At 42.5% G+C, this 17,009-nt stretch overlaps 1 protein-coding gene across 1 annotated transcript in view; it reads right to left on the bottom strand.

The window, feature by feature from the left end:
* The window catches only part of si:dkey-106n21.1 (solute carrier family 23 member 2), a 78,145-nt gene that overhangs the window by 20,994 nt on the left and 40,142 nt on the right, over positions 1-17,009 (bottom strand). Inside the window, exons 5-6 of the mRNA XM_024380353.1 lie at positions 16,395-16,576; positions 1,761-1,878 (exon numbers count right to left, since the gene is read on the bottom strand). Coding sequence (XP_024236121.1) covers positions 1,761-1,878; positions 16,395-16,576 — 300 coding nt within the window. The remainder of the gene's footprint in view (positions 1-1,760; positions 1,879-16,394; positions 16,577-17,009) is intronic.

Below are 17,009 nucleotides of genomic sequence, written 5' to 3'. Positions count from 1 at the left end.
TAGATGTCGTTTAAACATCGTTTAGAGACATATAGTATTTATGCTGCTACTTTGTGGCATGTTTTTGTTTGTATTCATTGTGTAATTTCCATCAGACGTTAATTTGAAATGTGAATGGTAGGTATCCATGCAGAGAGGTGACAACTCTAAAGTGCTGCTAGAATGTAAATGTAAGATGTGTGCTTGTCTTGACATACAGTACCTCTTCCACATTATCACAAGTGAACTCCAGAAGTTCCCTAGCTGCAGGGTGGAACATCCTCATTCTGATACTAAACTCTAGGCTTGTTAGGCTCTCTTACAAGCTTTTTGTTGTGATGTTGACACCTGAGTGACACTTCCCAACTGGCAAAATTTGAGTTCTATAGAGGTGCATCGAGGAGTAGATTGTGGTGTACAAATAAGAATGACTAAACCCTGCTGTGAACTCCTTTTCATCTATGGTTTAGCTTTTTTCTATCCCATCATTTTTTAACTTGCCTTTGGCATAGACTGTCCATTAATCATCACTCCCAAAGGAATGTATTGCTACTAAATTGGTGTTAAAAGAGAAGGCACTGAGAGTGACATTCATATTATGCTTGGCTCCAAAAGTGTTCTGTTCTTGTAGCGCACAGTGGGCCAGTTTCCTGGACCCAGATTAAATGTAGTCCTGGACTAAACAACAAGCTCTCACATCCATGTTTCTCAAACGTCAAATTTCGAAGTGTTTAAGGTTAAGTTTAGGCATTAACTCCACATTTTTAAGGTTAGGGTTAGATTTAGTCATTAACACCTATATCTTAAGGTTAGGTTTTAAATCAGAATGGTTAAGGTTTAGGATAGGCTTAAACCAAAACTCGAAAAAACTACTTTCTATCGCTGGATTTGAACATGCAACTTTTAGCACCAGAGGCAGATGCTTACACCCATCCGCCACATCCTAGTAAAACTGAAACCTGCAGTGGTCTAAGGCACTGCATCGCAGTACTAGCTGTGGCACTAGAGATTCTGGGTTCTAGTCCAGGCTCTGTCACAGCCGGCCGCGACCGGGAGACCCATGGGGGGCGCACAATTGGCCCAGCATCGTCCGGGTTAGGGGAGGGTTTGGCCCTGTGGTGGGCCTGGCGCAGTGCACATTGACACGGTCGCCAGGTGTACGGTGTTTCCTCTGACACATTGGTGCGGCTTTGTTGGGTTGTGTTTCGGTGTTTCCCCTGACACATTGGTGCGGCTTTGTTAGGTTGTGTTTCTGAGGACGCACAGCTCTCCACCTTCGCCTCTCCCGAGTCCGTACGGTAAGATATTTCTGGTTTAAGTATACATTTAATTTAGAACAATAGAGTTTTTATGGTAACAGATGTATGAATGGTAACAATGTTCATACATTTTCTTGTAAGAAACGCATTTTCTTTAAACAGAAGTTGTATACTGCAGGTGTTTATGCAAGGGCTACGAAGGGCTACGAAGGGCCACAAAGTACACGCAGTCTGTGTCTGAAACGTAACGTGTGCAGAATTAAAGTGTGGTTTATAAAACAGTGATGTACTGTATTTTACCTTTATTTAACTAGGCAAGTCAGTTAAGAACAAATTCTTATTTTCAATGACAGCCTAGGAACAGTGGGTTAACTGCCTGTTCAGGGGCAGAACGACAGATTTGTACCTTGTCAGCTCGGAGATTTGAACTTGCAACCTTCCAGTTACTAGTCCAACGCTCTAACCACTAGGCTACCCTGAAGCGAGTATCTTTCAGCACAGAAAACAGGTATAGTAACTTACTGAAAACAGCTTAAAGAGAGGATACTGGAACACTTCCCACTTCTTATCCTTGTAAGCAATCAAAGGAACTTCAACTTTGCTCAGGTACTGAGAAAACAGAAGGATGAGGCACACTGTCCTGTGGGAAGGAAAGACAAACACAAGGATTCTCACACACATTGGACCACCTTAAGCCAGTGGTTTCTAACCCAGGGCCACAATAACTTACACATTTGAATAATTTAGCAGACACTCTTATCCAGAGAGATTGCAGTAGCAATCAGGGTAAAGTGTCTTGCTCAAGGGCACATCAACAGATTTTTCACCTAATCAGCTCAGGGATTCAAACCAGCGACCTTTCGGTTACTGGCCCAACAATCTTAACTGCTAGGTTACCTGTCGCCCCCATATATAGACTTGACATGTTTTCATACACATCAACTTGAGTGAATTAGCTTGAAGAATAACATGTCATTACATGCGGTTGTGCGAGTGTGATCCCACCCTTTATTTAAGACGTTAAGGCGTTGCTTAAAGCTCACAACAAAAGGGAGATTACGGCTAATCCTGGGTGATAAAACTAACTGAAATTCATAGTGTATTAAAGATAAACCCCAGAACATATTATGACAATCAAATGCATGTTATCTTATGTAATTGTGGGATACTGATGGTAAATATTTGTAGATTGATAACAGCGCTCAGATGAGTGATAACCTGTTCACTAAATTTGCATCCCAAATGGCACCCTATTCCCTATGCGGTGCACGGGCAAAAGTAGGGCACTATATAGGGAATAGGGTGCCATTTGAGGCATATTTCCTAACACTACACTGCCTGGCCTTGGGTGCTATCGGTGCCGTCTAATATTGTGACAGCTGTATGAAGCCGGTCAAGGGTGTTCCCCACGATGCAGATCCTCTCTTCAACTCCCAGCACTGTTTCCAGGAATAAAGCCTATCTAATTCACTATCAATACATCCAACCACAGTTTTTGCCTCCATAGCAAACCTTCACAGAACACAGGCTAGGTATGTGACCCCTATTTTCATTATTTACCTTTATTTTAACATGGAAGTCATATTGAGACTAAAGTCTCTTTTTAAAAACGAGCACTGGCCTGCGCATTACAAAACAAGTCCATCAATAGGCAAGTATAGATAAGCATAAATATACACAATATACATATTAACATACAAAACACAGTCAATTAAAACAAACACATTCTTGATTATAAAAATCAGTCAGTTGTCAGATTTGCCTTAGGGACACTGAAGCATCCAGTCGAAATGTACTGTATTTTGGAGAATATTCCAAACATAGGGTACAAGGAAATTAAAAGCTGATTTACCTAACACTCTAGACACACCTGTGAATGGGTTTGATAACTTGTAATTTGATGTTAGGTAAATCGGAAGTTTGTGGAGCAGAGCTTTGTAAACAAAAATAGCTTGTGACTTTAAAGCGGTCCAGCCAACCTTTGGTAAAGAATGCAGTGATGAGTAATTAAAATGTTTCCTGTGATAAAACAAAGGACGCTATGATAAACAGCATCCAGGGGTTTGAGAGTAGTGGCAGCTTTGCTTCAGAGATGGACAGTTTTCCAGAATTTAGACGGATTCCCCTTACTACCAGAAAGAGTGGTTACATAATAATTTCCCCAGCACTAAAGGGCACTTGACAGAGGTTCCAAGGAAGGGTGTGGATGCCTGTCTGCCAGCAGTGGAGGCAGGTGAAGGAAATGAGGATGGCTGGAATGGAATTAATGGAACGGTATCAAATGTAGACATTGGTCTAGAAGCTCAGTGGTCACTTTTGCAGCTTCCATTCATAAACCGGCACTGTCTGGCACAGCAACGACAACAGTGGCCTCCCCGTGACTCGGCTAAGCCGCTGAGCATGCAGGAGGAATCAAGATGGTAGGAGAGAGGGAGGAAAGGGGCACTAGGCTAAGTGGGATGTGGCTGATTAGTAGCCAGACATGGAGACAGGATCCCACAAGATTCTCTCACCGTAATGCATTTAGTTATGACATTATCCAGAGACGCCCACCCGCCCGCCCCTCTGTAAATAAAGACACATTTCACAGGGGTTGGGGTAGGGTTGGGTGGGGGGGTAAGAGTTGAAGGAGAGGCTGAGCGAGGGGTGCAGTGAGTTGGCTGGTGACAGTTCTGTCTGCAGGGCACTTTTTAAGATCTGAGGCGGTTGAAGCTTTGTCAGATTAACTGGTAGGGAGCAGATGTCGTCCGTTCGCTGGGCAAAGAGCCTGTACAGACGGACATTTAGGACAACACAGATCAAGAAATCGGAAACATTTGCTTAAATTGTCATTTGGGGATGAGAGTTGAATAGCATGACTACTGAAGTCGGGACTGAAGTTGTGTGACTTGAATCAGAACCAACTATTGTGACACAGATAAAGCCTGAACATTGGGTCAATTGAAGCTGTGTCTCCTGGGGAAATCTTTTGTTTTCTCCTTGCTTACTGTGAGTTACCTCTTAGAAGAGACTGTCACATGTTCTACTGGCTTGTTTGTTAGACCACGCTGATCATATGTGACTCATTTTAGGAAACTACTTCACAGGAGAGGCATTTGGAAGTAAACATTTGTTTATCAAAATGCGTTTTTTGGCAGAAATGCCTTCTGGAACATGTGCCTTAAAAACAAACTTGTATGCCATCTGTAAATACTGTGGTAAACCACGGGGTGTTGGATTTGAGCGCACAGGGATGGACACAGAGACAGGGAGATTCTAGTCAGAAAGCACGCCTTAATGACTAGAATCTCAACATAAAACATACATTTCAACATAAAATAAACGTAAGAATAAAATAACTTTCTGGGCCACCTCCTCGTATTTGGTTCCGTGCCCCGGGAGCTTTGTTCCCGCCTCTTGGCTCACTCTCTGCCTCTCTTTTTATCTCCTACGGTGTGCCACGGTGCTCCCTATATGTGGGCTGCACTACTGGTTGGCATTCTCCCCTAATTGCCCCTAATTTGTGCCATCAGCTTAGTGACCTGCAGTGTTTGCCATTATACTGTACCCTGATGAAGACAGCTTGTCTGTAGAAATGTTGGTTATTAGGTTATTCAATTATTGCATCTGAGCTCCTACAGTGTGCGGCTCACCTTTTCTTTTTTGAGTGTTCTACTCCACTAACCAGCACCTCGCCTAAAACAGGTGTGCATTTCTTTCGCCTCCAGACCTCCTGGGCTACCATAATACGGATAAAATTGTTAAATTATGAGCCTAGTTGGTTTAGCCACGGAAAAAGTCAGGAACCTTCACCCTAGCCATACATGATTGGCTGAGATAATGGATGGGCTGGACATGCCGGGAGATGAGTTCAGATTGGTCTGCCATGTCTGCTGCTCAGTATGTGTAGGTAATCCTTTCTAACACAGATTTTTTAAAGATATCACAAAGAACTACAAAAAAACACCTGTCTCCGGATTATATTTATGAACTAAGGGCAACCGTGGCATCGGTAACAGAGAGGGAGAAGCGTTCATCCATGTATACAGATAAGAGAGTCTAGTTAGCTACATTTTCAGATATTATACGTTACTACTTTTGCCAGAAAGTTATTTTCTTTGCAGGTTAAGGTGTACTGTTAGCTAGCTAGCTAAAGTTAACTGGCTGGCTGGCTCACTAGCTAATGTTACGTGTATGATCTGTGTAGTAATATTATTCGTATCTCAGAGACATTTGCATTGCTAGTTAAAGCCTAATGTTAGCTAGCTAGCTAACATTGAACCTAGTTTGTTAGCTTTAGCTACCTGTAGATTCATGCATGGTAGTGACGTTATGATTTGGGATTATGGCTCATTGTCTAGCTAGCTATATGTCTAAACAAAAGCCCCCACTATGCAAGGAACCATTTCATTGTACAGTTTACACCTTCTGTGTCCTGTGCATGTTACAAATAAACATTGATTTCATTTGATATAGTGTGTGTTTGTCTGGAGAAATAAATGAAAGGTTCCATCGCTGTAGGAGCTGTATCTATTATGCTTTGTTTCGGGGCAAACCAGATCACTCAGAGTTCCATTGCAGCAATTGTGTGACCGTTCCTGGTGCAAAAACAATATCCTATCCCGGAGCTTGAGTGAATAACATTACAAAGCTGCTCCTGAATATACCACGTCAGAACTTGGAAATCAATTCTATCGTAGTCCACGTGGGTTTTAATGACATTACGAAGGGCAGCTCTGAACAGTTGAAACTGGATTTGACTCTCTGCTACTGTAGACACCATCATCATATCATCATATCTGGCCCCGTGCTCTCTCTGAATTGTGGCATTGAATGCTTTAGCGAGATTTTTTCTCTTCCCAACTGGCTGCGTGATTATTGCAGCTCCATGGGTGTAACTTTTGTTGACAATTTTGATACCTTTTGGAAACAAAACACGTCTTATAAGTAGTTTTGGATCCACCTAAATCATTTGGGTTCCTGGATCCTTTCACAGCATTATAGAGACAATGAATGATCAATGACCCGAGCCCAGCTCAGTTAATCCCTATCATTGACACTGAGTTGTCATGAATCTTCAGTAAATGTACATTATACCATGGGCATTGGTAGACACAATGTAAGTACCCTAATTTATGTCCCTCTAACTGCCCTGAATGCCTCTGCTGATCCTACAGCTATTGTATGCAATAATCATGTGCCTATGAACCAGATGTATACTGTTAACACTGAGGTGGTGTGCCCTAGTAGGAAGTCCACTGTGTGAAGCTCACCCTGCATGAACATAAATAACATGAACATATCTACATCTGCTAAGCTTCCTAGTAAAGCAATGAAAATAAGCAAGCATCCCAGAAGAAAAGTGCGCAAAATAGCCCACATTAACACAGCTTAAGAAACAAGGTTCATGAAATCAATTATTTCATAGTAACAGATGAAATTCATATTCTGACTATCTCTGAAACTCACTTAGATAATACCTTTGATACAGTGGTAGCAATACAGGTTTATAAGATCTACAGAAATGCCAAAGGTGGAGGTGTGGCCATTTATATTCAGAACCACATTCCTGTAAAGCTTAGAGAGGATTTCATGTTAAATACTGTTGAAGTAATATGGGTACAAGTTTATCTACCTCGCCTAAAACCCATTCTCGTGGGAAGCTGCTATAGGCCACCAAGTGCTAACAGTCAGTATCTGGATAAAATGTGTGAAATGCTTGATAATGTATGTGATATCAACAGAGAGGTATATTTGCTGGGTAATGTAAATATTGACTGGTTTTCATCAAGCTGCCCACTCAAGAGAAAGCTTCAAACTGTAACCAGTGCATGCAACCTGGTTCAGGTCATCAATCAACCTACCAGGGTAGTTACAAACAGGAATGAAATCATCAACATGTATTGATCACATCTTTACTAATGCTGCAGAAATTTGCTTGAAAGCAGTTTCCAGATCCATCAGATGTAGTGATCACAATATAATAGCCATATCTAGGAAAAATACAATTCAAAAGGCTGGGTCTAATATAGTGTACAAGAGATCATACAGTAAGTTTTGTAGTGAGTCCTATGTTGTTTGTCAAGAATATTTGTTGGTCTGTTGTGTGTAATGAGGAGCAAACAGACGCTGCACTTGACACATTTATGAAATTGCTTATTCCAGTTACACACCCGTTAAGAAAATGACTGTAAAAACTGTTAAATCTCCATGGATTGATGAGGAATTTAAAAATTGTATGGCTGAGAGGGATTAGACAAAAGGAATGGCAAGTAAGTCTGGCTGCACAATGGATTGGCAAACGGATTGCAAATTGAGAAATCATGTGACTAAACTAAATAAAAAGAAGAAGATACTACAAAAAAAACTAAGAAACTATGAAACAAAGATAAATTACAAAAAGAATGATAGTAAAACACGTTGGAGCACCTTAATTAAATGACATTTTGGGGAAAAAAGGCAAACTCAGCTCCATTATTCATTGTATCAAATGGCTCATTCGTCACAAAACCGACTACTTTAATGATTTTTTCATTGTCAAGATTAGCAAACTTAGGCATGACATGCCAGCAATGAATACTGACACTACACATCCAAGTATATCTGACCAAATTATGAAAGACAAGCATTGTAATTTTGAATTCCGTAAAGTGAAAAAATGATTGTTGTCTATCAACAATGACAAGCTACCGGGGTCTGACAACTTGGATGGGAAATTACTGAGGAAAATAGAGGACGATATTTTCAATGTAAGCCTACTAGAAAGTGTGTGCCCTCAGGCCTGGAGGGAAGTAAAAGTAATTCCGCTACCTAAGAATAGTAAAGCCCCATTTACTGGCTCAAATACCCGACCAATCAGCCTGTTACCAACCTTTAGTAAACTTTTGGAAAAAATTGTGTTTGAGCAGATACAATGCTATTTTACAGTAAACAAATGTCCTTCCATTTCAGCATGCTTAAACGGAAGGACATTCAACATGCACAGCACTTACACAAATGACTGATGATTGGCGAGAGCAATTGAAGACAAAAAGATTGTGGGGCTGTTTTTTTATTCTTCAGTATGGCTTTTGACATGAATTGATCATAGTTTGCTGATGGAAAAACGTATGTGTTATGGCTTTACACTCCTATCTATCCACTATATTGTGGATAGATAGTTACCCGTCTAAAAAAAACACAGATGGTGTTCTTTAATGGAAGCCTCTCCAACATAATCCAGTTAGAATCAGGAATTCCCCAGTAAAGCTGTCTAGGCCCCTTACTTTTTTCAATCTTTGAGTAAAGCCAGTGTGTCTATGAATGCGTATGACTGAACATTATACATTTCAGCGACTGAAATGACTGCAACACATAATTAACAAAGAGCTGCAGTTAGTTTCAGAATGGGTGAAAAGGAATAAGTTAGTCCTAAATGTTTCTGAAACTAAAAGCATTGTATTTGGGACAAATCATTCACTAAACCTCAACTAAATCTTGTAATAAATCATGTGGAAATTGAGCAAGTTGAGGTGACTAAACTGCTTGGAGTAACCCTGGATTGTAAACGGTCATGGTCAAAACATATTGATACAACAGTAGCTAAGATGGGTAGAAGTCTGTCCATAATAAAGCAATGCTCTTCCTTCTTAACAGCACTATCAACAAGGCAGGTCATACAGGCCCTAGTTTGGTCGCACTTGGACTACTGTTCAGTCATGTGGTCCAGTGCCACAAAAAGGGAGTTAGGAAAATTGCAATTGGCTCAGAACAGGAAAACCACGGCTGGCCTTTGGATGTGCACAGAGCGCTAAAATTAATTATCCTGGCTCCAAGTGGTGGAGAGATTGACTTCATCACTACTTGTATTTATGAGAGGTATTGACATGTTGAGTGCACCGAGCTGTCTGTTTGAACTAGTGGTGCACAACTCGGACACCCATGCATAGCCTACAAGACATGCCACCAGAGGTCTCTTCACAGTCCCCAAGTCCAGAACAGACTATGGGAGGCGCACAGTACTACATAGAGCTATGACTACATGGAACTCTATTCCACATCAGGTAACTGCAAGCAGTAAAATTTGATTTAAAAAACAGATAAAAATACACGTTATGGAACAGCGGGGACTGTGAAGCAACACAAACATAGCCATAGACACATGCATACACACACACGATAACATACGCACTATACACACATGTACACATGGATTTTGTATTGTAGATATGTGGTAGTGGTGGGGCAGGGGCCTGAGGGCACACAGTGTGTTGTGAAACCTGTGAATTTATTTTAATGTTTTTGTAACGTCTGCTTCCAACTCACACCCACAAACACGTAGATCCCCTGAACGCAGGCCACTTTCCAGCCCACTTTCCAGCTCACACTCTCAAACACATAGATCCCCTGAACACAGCTCACTTCCCAGCCCACTTTCCAGCTCACACTCTCAAACACCTAGATCCCCTGAACACAGCTCACTCTCCAGATCCCAATCACCTGAATTCTAATCACCTGTTCACACACCTGTATGTCATTATCACACCTTATTTAGTTCAGTTCTCTGCACCCCATCACTGAGGTTTTGTTTGTTTTGTGACACACGTCTTTCAGAGCGCTGGGTTTCCTGTGATTTACGCCTGTGTATGATAGATTTTGCCTGCCTCACTAATGATGCCTTTTTGCCTATTCCCTGCCTATACTTTAGCCTATTGGATTTCCTGTTAGCAACCTATTGCCTGATCTCTCGGACTACGTTACTAGCCTTTTCCCTGCCTGTACTGTTGCCTTTTTTGACCCCCTGTGTATGACCTTCTGCCTGCCCCTGGACCCAGCTAGCTGCCTCCTCCTGTGTATGACCTTCTGCCTGCCCCTGGACCCAGCTACCTGCCTTCTCCCGTGGGCCTTTGCAATAAACACTTACTGCGCCCTGTGCTTGAAACCAGCTCTCTGTCTCCCCTCTGTGTTTATTACAGTTTTTAAAATTGTATAACTGCCCTAATTTTGCTTTACACCGGGAAGAGTAGCTGCCTTGGCAGCAGCAAATGGAGATCCATAATAAATACAAATACCAGAGACGGTAATGTGAAGAACAACATGACCTGCATCAATGTCAAATTAGGATATAACGTTAGGCCAACGAGACAGTATCCAAGTTCTAAAATTCTACAGTAGAAAGCCCTGCTTTAATTTTGTCACACTCTCAACCGTAAGCTGTTTTCTGTAATTAGCTCGCCATTTAACTTGTAAATAATGATCTTGTAGTGAGATTATTTTCCTGTAATAATGAATACAAATGAGCTAAAGTTAAGACATTGTCAGCTATATGATATAGCCATTATTTGAACTGGCGATCCAGCTAACTTAACGTTGGTTAGCTAGCTAGCAAGCTAGAAATAAGCCAAAACATTGTTTAGAAAGTTGCTTTCAGTTGCCTGGTTTGCTAGATTTACATAATACTAAATACATTTTTAAACGGATGGGTTTATTGGTGTTAAAATACACCAGTCATGCAATTTTGGACCACCAGGCTGCTGATGTAATGTAGCTTGTTTTTGTGTATAATCTTTCATAACGACAAGTTTGATGTCAATATAATTTTATTTTACTTTTATTTAACTAGGAAAGTCAGTTAAGAATGCATTCTTATTTAACAATGACGGCCTACACTGGCCAAACCCTCCCCTAACCCGGAAGGTGCTGAGTCAGTTGTGCGCTACCTTATGGGACTCCAGATCACAGCCAGTTGTAATACAGTCCGGGATCAAACCAGGGTCTGTACTGACACCTCTAGCACTGAGATGTCGTGCCTTAGACAGCTGCGCCACTTGGAAGCCCTAAAAACAATGATATCACTGAGACAACTGTATACAGACATGTCGATAGACAAAGTATAAACCATTCTTGAAAGCTTTGGTTGTTTAGTGTCACACCCTGATCTGTTTTACCGGGCTTCAAATCAAATCAAATTTTATTTGTCACATGCACATGGTTAGCATTTCGCTACACTCGCGAAATGCTTGTGCTTCTAGTTCCGACCATGCAGTAATATCTAACAAGTAATCTAACAATTTCACAACAACTACCTTATACACACAAGTGTAAAGGAATGAATAAGAACATGTACATAAAAATATATGGATGAGCGATGGCCGAACGGCATGGGCAAGATGCAGAAGATGGTATAGAGTACAGTATATACATATGAGATGAGTAATGTAGGGTACGTAAACATTATATAAAGTGGCTAGTGATACATTTATTACCTCCAATTTTTAATTATTAAAGTGGCTAGAGATTTGAGTCAGTATGTTGGCAGCAGCCACTTAATGTTAGTGATGGCTGTTTAACAGTCTGATGGCCTTGAGATAGAAGCTGTTTTTTAGTCTCTCGGTCACAGCTTTGATGCACCTGTACTGACCTGACCTCGCCTTCTGGATGATAGCGGGGTGAACAGGCAGTGGCTCAGGTGGTTGTTGTCCTTGATGCACTTTTTGCCTTCCTGTAACATCGGGTGGTGTAGGTGTCCAGGTGGACAGGTAGTTTGCCCCCAGTGATGCGTTGTGCAGACCTCACTACCCTCTGGAGAGCCTTACGGTTGTGGGCGGAGCAGTTGCCGTACCAGGCGGTGATACAGCCCGACAGGATGCTCCCGATTGTGCATCTGTAAAAGTTTGTGAGTGTTTTTGGTGACAAGCCAAATTTAATCAGCCTCCTGAGGTTGAAGAGGAGCTGCTGCGCCTTCTTCACCACACTGTCTGTATGTGTGGACCATTTCAGTTTGTCCGTGATGTGTACGCCGATGAACTTAACTTTCCACCTTCTCCACTACTGTCCCATCGATGTGGATAGGGGGCTGCTCCCTCTGCTGTTTCCTGAAGTCCATAATCGTCTCCATTGATTTGTTGACATTGAGTGTGAAGTTATTTTCCTGACACCACACTCCGAGGGCCCTCACCTCCTCCCTGTAGGCTGTTTCGTCGTCGTTGATAATCAAGCCTACCACTGTAAACATGATGATTGAGTTGGAGGCGTGCATGGCCACGCAGTCATTGGTGAACAGGGAGTACAGGAGAGGGCTGAGAATGCACCCTTGTGGGGCCCCAGTGTTGAGGATCAGTGGGGTGGAGGTGTTGTTTCCTACCCTCACCACCTGGGGGCGGCCCGTCAGGACGTCCAGGACCCAGTTGCACAGGGCGGGGTGTCTCAAGCTTAATGATGAGTTTGGAGAGTACTATGGTGTTAAATGCTGAGCTGTAGTCGATGAACACCATTCTTACATAGGTATTCCTCTCGTCCAGATGGGTTAGGGCAGTGTGCAGTGTGATTGCGATTGTGTTGTCTGTGGACCTATTGGGGCGGTAAGCAAATTGGAGTGGGTCTAGGGTGTCAGGTTGGGTGGAGGTGATATGGTCCTTGACTAGTCTCTCAAAGCACTTCATGATGAATGATGACGGAAGTGAGTGCTACGGGGCGATAGTCATTTAGCTCAGTTACCTTAGCTTTCTTAGGAACAGGAACCATGGTGGCCCTCTTGAAACATGTGGGAACAGCAGACTGGGATAGGGGTTGATTGAATATGTCCGTTAACACACCAGCCAGCTGGTCTGCGCATTCTCTGAGGATGCGGCTAGGGATGCCGTCTGGGCCGGCAGCCTTGCGAGGGTTAAACATGTTTAAATGTTTTACTCACGTTCGCTGAAGTGAAGGAGCGTCCGCAGGTTTTGGTGGCGGGCCGTGTCAGTGGCACTGTATTGTCCTCAAAGCGAGCAAAGAAGTTATTTAGTTTGTCTGGGAGCAAGACATTGGGGTTCGCGACGGGGCTGGTTTTCTTTTTGTAGTCCGTGATTGACTGTAGACCCTGCCACATACCCCTCGTGTCTTAGCCGTTGAATTGCGACTCTACTTTGTCTTTATACTGACACTTAGCTTGTTTGATTGCCTTGCATAGGGAATAGCTCCTCTGTTTGTCTTTGGTCATGTTTCCGGTCGCCTTGCCCTGATGAAAAGCAGTGGTTCGCGCTTTCAGTTTTGCGCGAATGCTGCCATCAATCTACGATTTCTTTTTGGGGAAGGTTTTAATAGTTGCTGTGGATACAACATCACCAATGCACTTGCTAATAAACTCGCTCCACGAATCAGTGTATTCATCAATGTTATTTTACGACGATATGCGGAACATATCCCAGTCCAAGTGATCAAAGCAATCTTGAAGCATGGAATCCGATTGGTCGGACCAGCGTTGAACAGACCTGAGCATGGGTGTTTCCTGTTTTAGTTTCTGTCTATAGGCTGGGAGCAGCAAAATGGAGTCATGGTTAGATTTTCCGAAAGGAGGGCGGGGGAGGGCTTGTATGCTTTGCGGAAGTTAGAGTAACAATGATCCAGGGTTTTGCCAGCCCGGGTCGCGCATTCGATATGCTGATAAAATTTAGGGAGCCTTGTTTTCAGATTAGCCTCCCCAGCTACAATAAATCCAGCCTCAGGATATGTGGTGTCCAGTTTACATAGAGTTTGTCTCCACCCCACTCCAGGTGTCGCCAATCTTCCCCATTATCCCCCAGTGTATTTATACCTGTGTTCTCTGTTTGTCTGTTGCCAGCTCATTTTTTTTGTGAAACCTACCAACGGTTTTCCCCTTGCTCCTGTCTGTTCTAGTTCCTGTTTTTCTCGGTTTTGATCATTCTGCCTGCCTGCTTACTTACTGACTTTATTGTCCCCATAGGGAAATTTTGTTGCAGTGTCATGTACACATTTAAAGTTAAATACAAAACAAAATTTACAATACAACTTTCATAACAGTTACATAGCAATAAAAAATTATATATAATAATACTAAATAAATAAAGACTAGCCTGGTGGCCTTACGGAGTTGATAGGAACATTAGCCCGCGCTATTTAGGAGGGATATCACACCTGGCACAAATGATTGTCTAGTTCTGTTTTTCCTGCTGAGGGGTGCCCTATACCTGCGCCCAGAGGGGAGTAGTTTAAAGTCCAGGTACAGAAGGTGGCTTGGGTCTAAAATGATTATGTGAGCCTTACGGAGGGCCCTGACCTTAAAGGTCTCATCCAGGCCTGACTGTTTGACTCCAATTATCTTGCTTGCTGTGGTAATAATCCTTCTCAACATATTTATCTGGCTGACAGTGGCATTGCCAAACTAACAAACAATACAAAAGTTAAAATACTCTCAATAAAAGATTTGTAAAACAGAGTCAATATAGTACAGTCTACATTAAAAGATCCCAGCTTGTAGATCAGGTCTGTACATTTACTCCACTGAAGCTTATTGTCCAAGAGGACACACAGGTATTTATATTCCTTTACAATCTCTATGTTCTGACCTCTGATGTTGCAGAGGTAGGTGGTGAACACTTCCTGAAGTCTATGCACATATCTTTGGTCTTGTTGGCATTGAGGACCAAGTGGGATTCCTCACACCACTCTACAGTCATCTAGAACCGGGCCATGATGTTCCTCATCATCATGCAACAGGCTGATCAAGGCAGTGTCATCAGCGAACTTAACGAGGTGTCTGTCAATATCGGAACTAGTACAACTATGAGTGTACAAGATGTACAGGAGTGGGGACAAAACACATCCCTGAGGTGAGCTTGTGTTGGTATTGCATATGTCTGACACGTGGGGACCTATTTTGACTCACTGTGAGCGTTGGCTCAAGTCCATCAGCCACAAAACCAGCCCCCCATCTAAGGAGAAGTCCCAAATGAGTCTCTGTGCCAGAACGTAAGGCTGGATTGTGTTGTAGGCAGAAGAAAAGTCAACAAACAGAACCCGGACATGGGATTTGGCACCCTCTAGATGTCTATAGACCATGTAATGGAGGGTAAGAATGGCATCATCAACTCCTCTGGTAGGCTGATATGCAAACTGAACTGGGTCGAGAAGCTTCTGAGTGACACTGAGAATATGACTTTTCACAATTTTCTCAAGGCATTTCATTACTAAGAATGTCAAGGCGACAGGGCGGTAGTCATTCAGCACAGAGGGATTAGATGCTTTAGGAATTTGTATAATTATTGAGATTTTCCACAATACTGGCACGTGTTGCTGGTTCTATACTTTGCCACACCACACTAGATTATTGACCCCTGCCTGCTCTGACCTTGAGACTGTCTGCCGTTCTGGATCTTTTGCACCCTATCTGGATTACCAACCTCTGTCTGCCCTTGACCTGTCATTTTGCCTGCCCCTGTACTAGTAATAAACTGTTGTTACTTCAACACTGTCTGCATCTGGGTCTTACCTGAAACGTGATAGTTTAGTACACTACTGTACTCACTCTGTTTAGCACATGCCCTTATATGTGAAAGAGATGGGTGGGGTTAAGGCTTAAGAGGGTGTGAACAATTGTCATGCCCTGACCATAGACAGCTGTTTATTCTCTGTTGGTTGGGGCGTGATAGTGACTAGGGTGGGTCATCTAGGTGATTAATGGTTTATGTTGGCCTGGTATGGTTCCCAATTAGAGACAGTTGTTTATCGTTGACACTGATGGGGGATCATATTTAGGTTTGTGGGATCTTGTCTACAGATAGTTGCCTGTGTGCACACCAGTAGCAGCACGTTTCGTTTGTGCTTGTTTGTTTTGTTAGTGAGTTTCTATTAATTAAAATATGTGGAACTCTATGCACGCTGCACCTTGGTCCAATCATTATGACTATCGTGACAACAATGCTGAATGGGTGTAGACAAAGAGCTCTCCAGTAGGTGTACTCAAATATTCACAGGCAATTTTCTCAAAGTTTATCAACCTTTCAAGCAGAATTACTTTCCCATTGTTCCTCAACTGTAGTGTATGATATACAATTTTCTAGCTCTGAGTCTCTACTTTTATCCAATGTAAAAAACACTATTTAAAATTTTGCTACATAAGACAGAATTGAGCCGTTTGGTCACATATTTGGTTTCGCATTCAAAAGGCTACAAAAACAGAGCGTATATAGACCTACAAGAAGGTTTGGTCATTGTCAGGCCCCTCTTATTATTAATGGTTTGCTCACCTCAAGGTTGCATTGGTCACAGAACAAGTGTCAAATGATCTGAACATTGAGTGCTGTGGTGCCAAGTGAAGCCTCGAGCAACCTGTTCAAAACCTCTGCACACCTCCATTGAATATACAACAACAGTGAAAGTCAGTTTTCACAGGAATATTGCAAAATGCCTTTTACTCACAGGGCAGCTATTCCCCAGTGGGCCCCAGATTTCTTCCCGGCTTCTATGAAGAGTGAGAGGCCAATGAGGTTGATGGTGGGAGCGATGGCCAGGGGCCCGATAAACTTCAGCACCAGACCAACTAGACCTGACAAGCCCAGTACTAGCTGGAGCAGGGAAGACACCAAGATGGCCCCCTGGATCTGTGAATGACAAGGCAAAGAGATTAGCGTGAGACTGGATTAGCTTTATTCTCCGGAAGCTAATGTATTTCCTATATAAGAGGGTTGGTTATGTTTCCACTTGCCACTGCAGCAATAAACTTAGTGTACAAAACATTAGAAACACCTGTTTTTTCCATAACATAGACTGGCTAGGTGAATCCAGGTGAAAGCTATGATCCCTTATTGATGTCACCTGTTAATCCACCTGTTAATCCACCTGTTAATCCAATGTAGATGAAGCGAAGGAGACGGGTTAAATAAAGATTTTTAAGCCTTGAGACAATTGCGAAATGGATGGTGTACAGTATGTGTACCATTCAGAGAGTGAATGGACAAGACAACATATTTAAGTGCCTTTGAACGGGTATGGTAATAGGTGCCAGGCGCACTGGTTCGAGTGTGTGAAGAATTG

Source organism: Oncorhynchus tshawytscha, linkage group LG19, assembly GCF_018296145.1.
Source record: "Oncorhynchus tshawytscha isolate Ot180627B linkage group LG19, Otsh_v2.0, whole genome shotgun sequence".
Classification (NCBI taxonomy): Eukaryota; Metazoa; Chordata; class Actinopteri; order Salmoniformes; family Salmonidae; genus Oncorhynchus; species Oncorhynchus tshawytscha.
The sequence above is the reverse complement of the archived record's forward strand: the minus strand, read 5'-3'. Positions and strand labels throughout refer to the sequence as shown.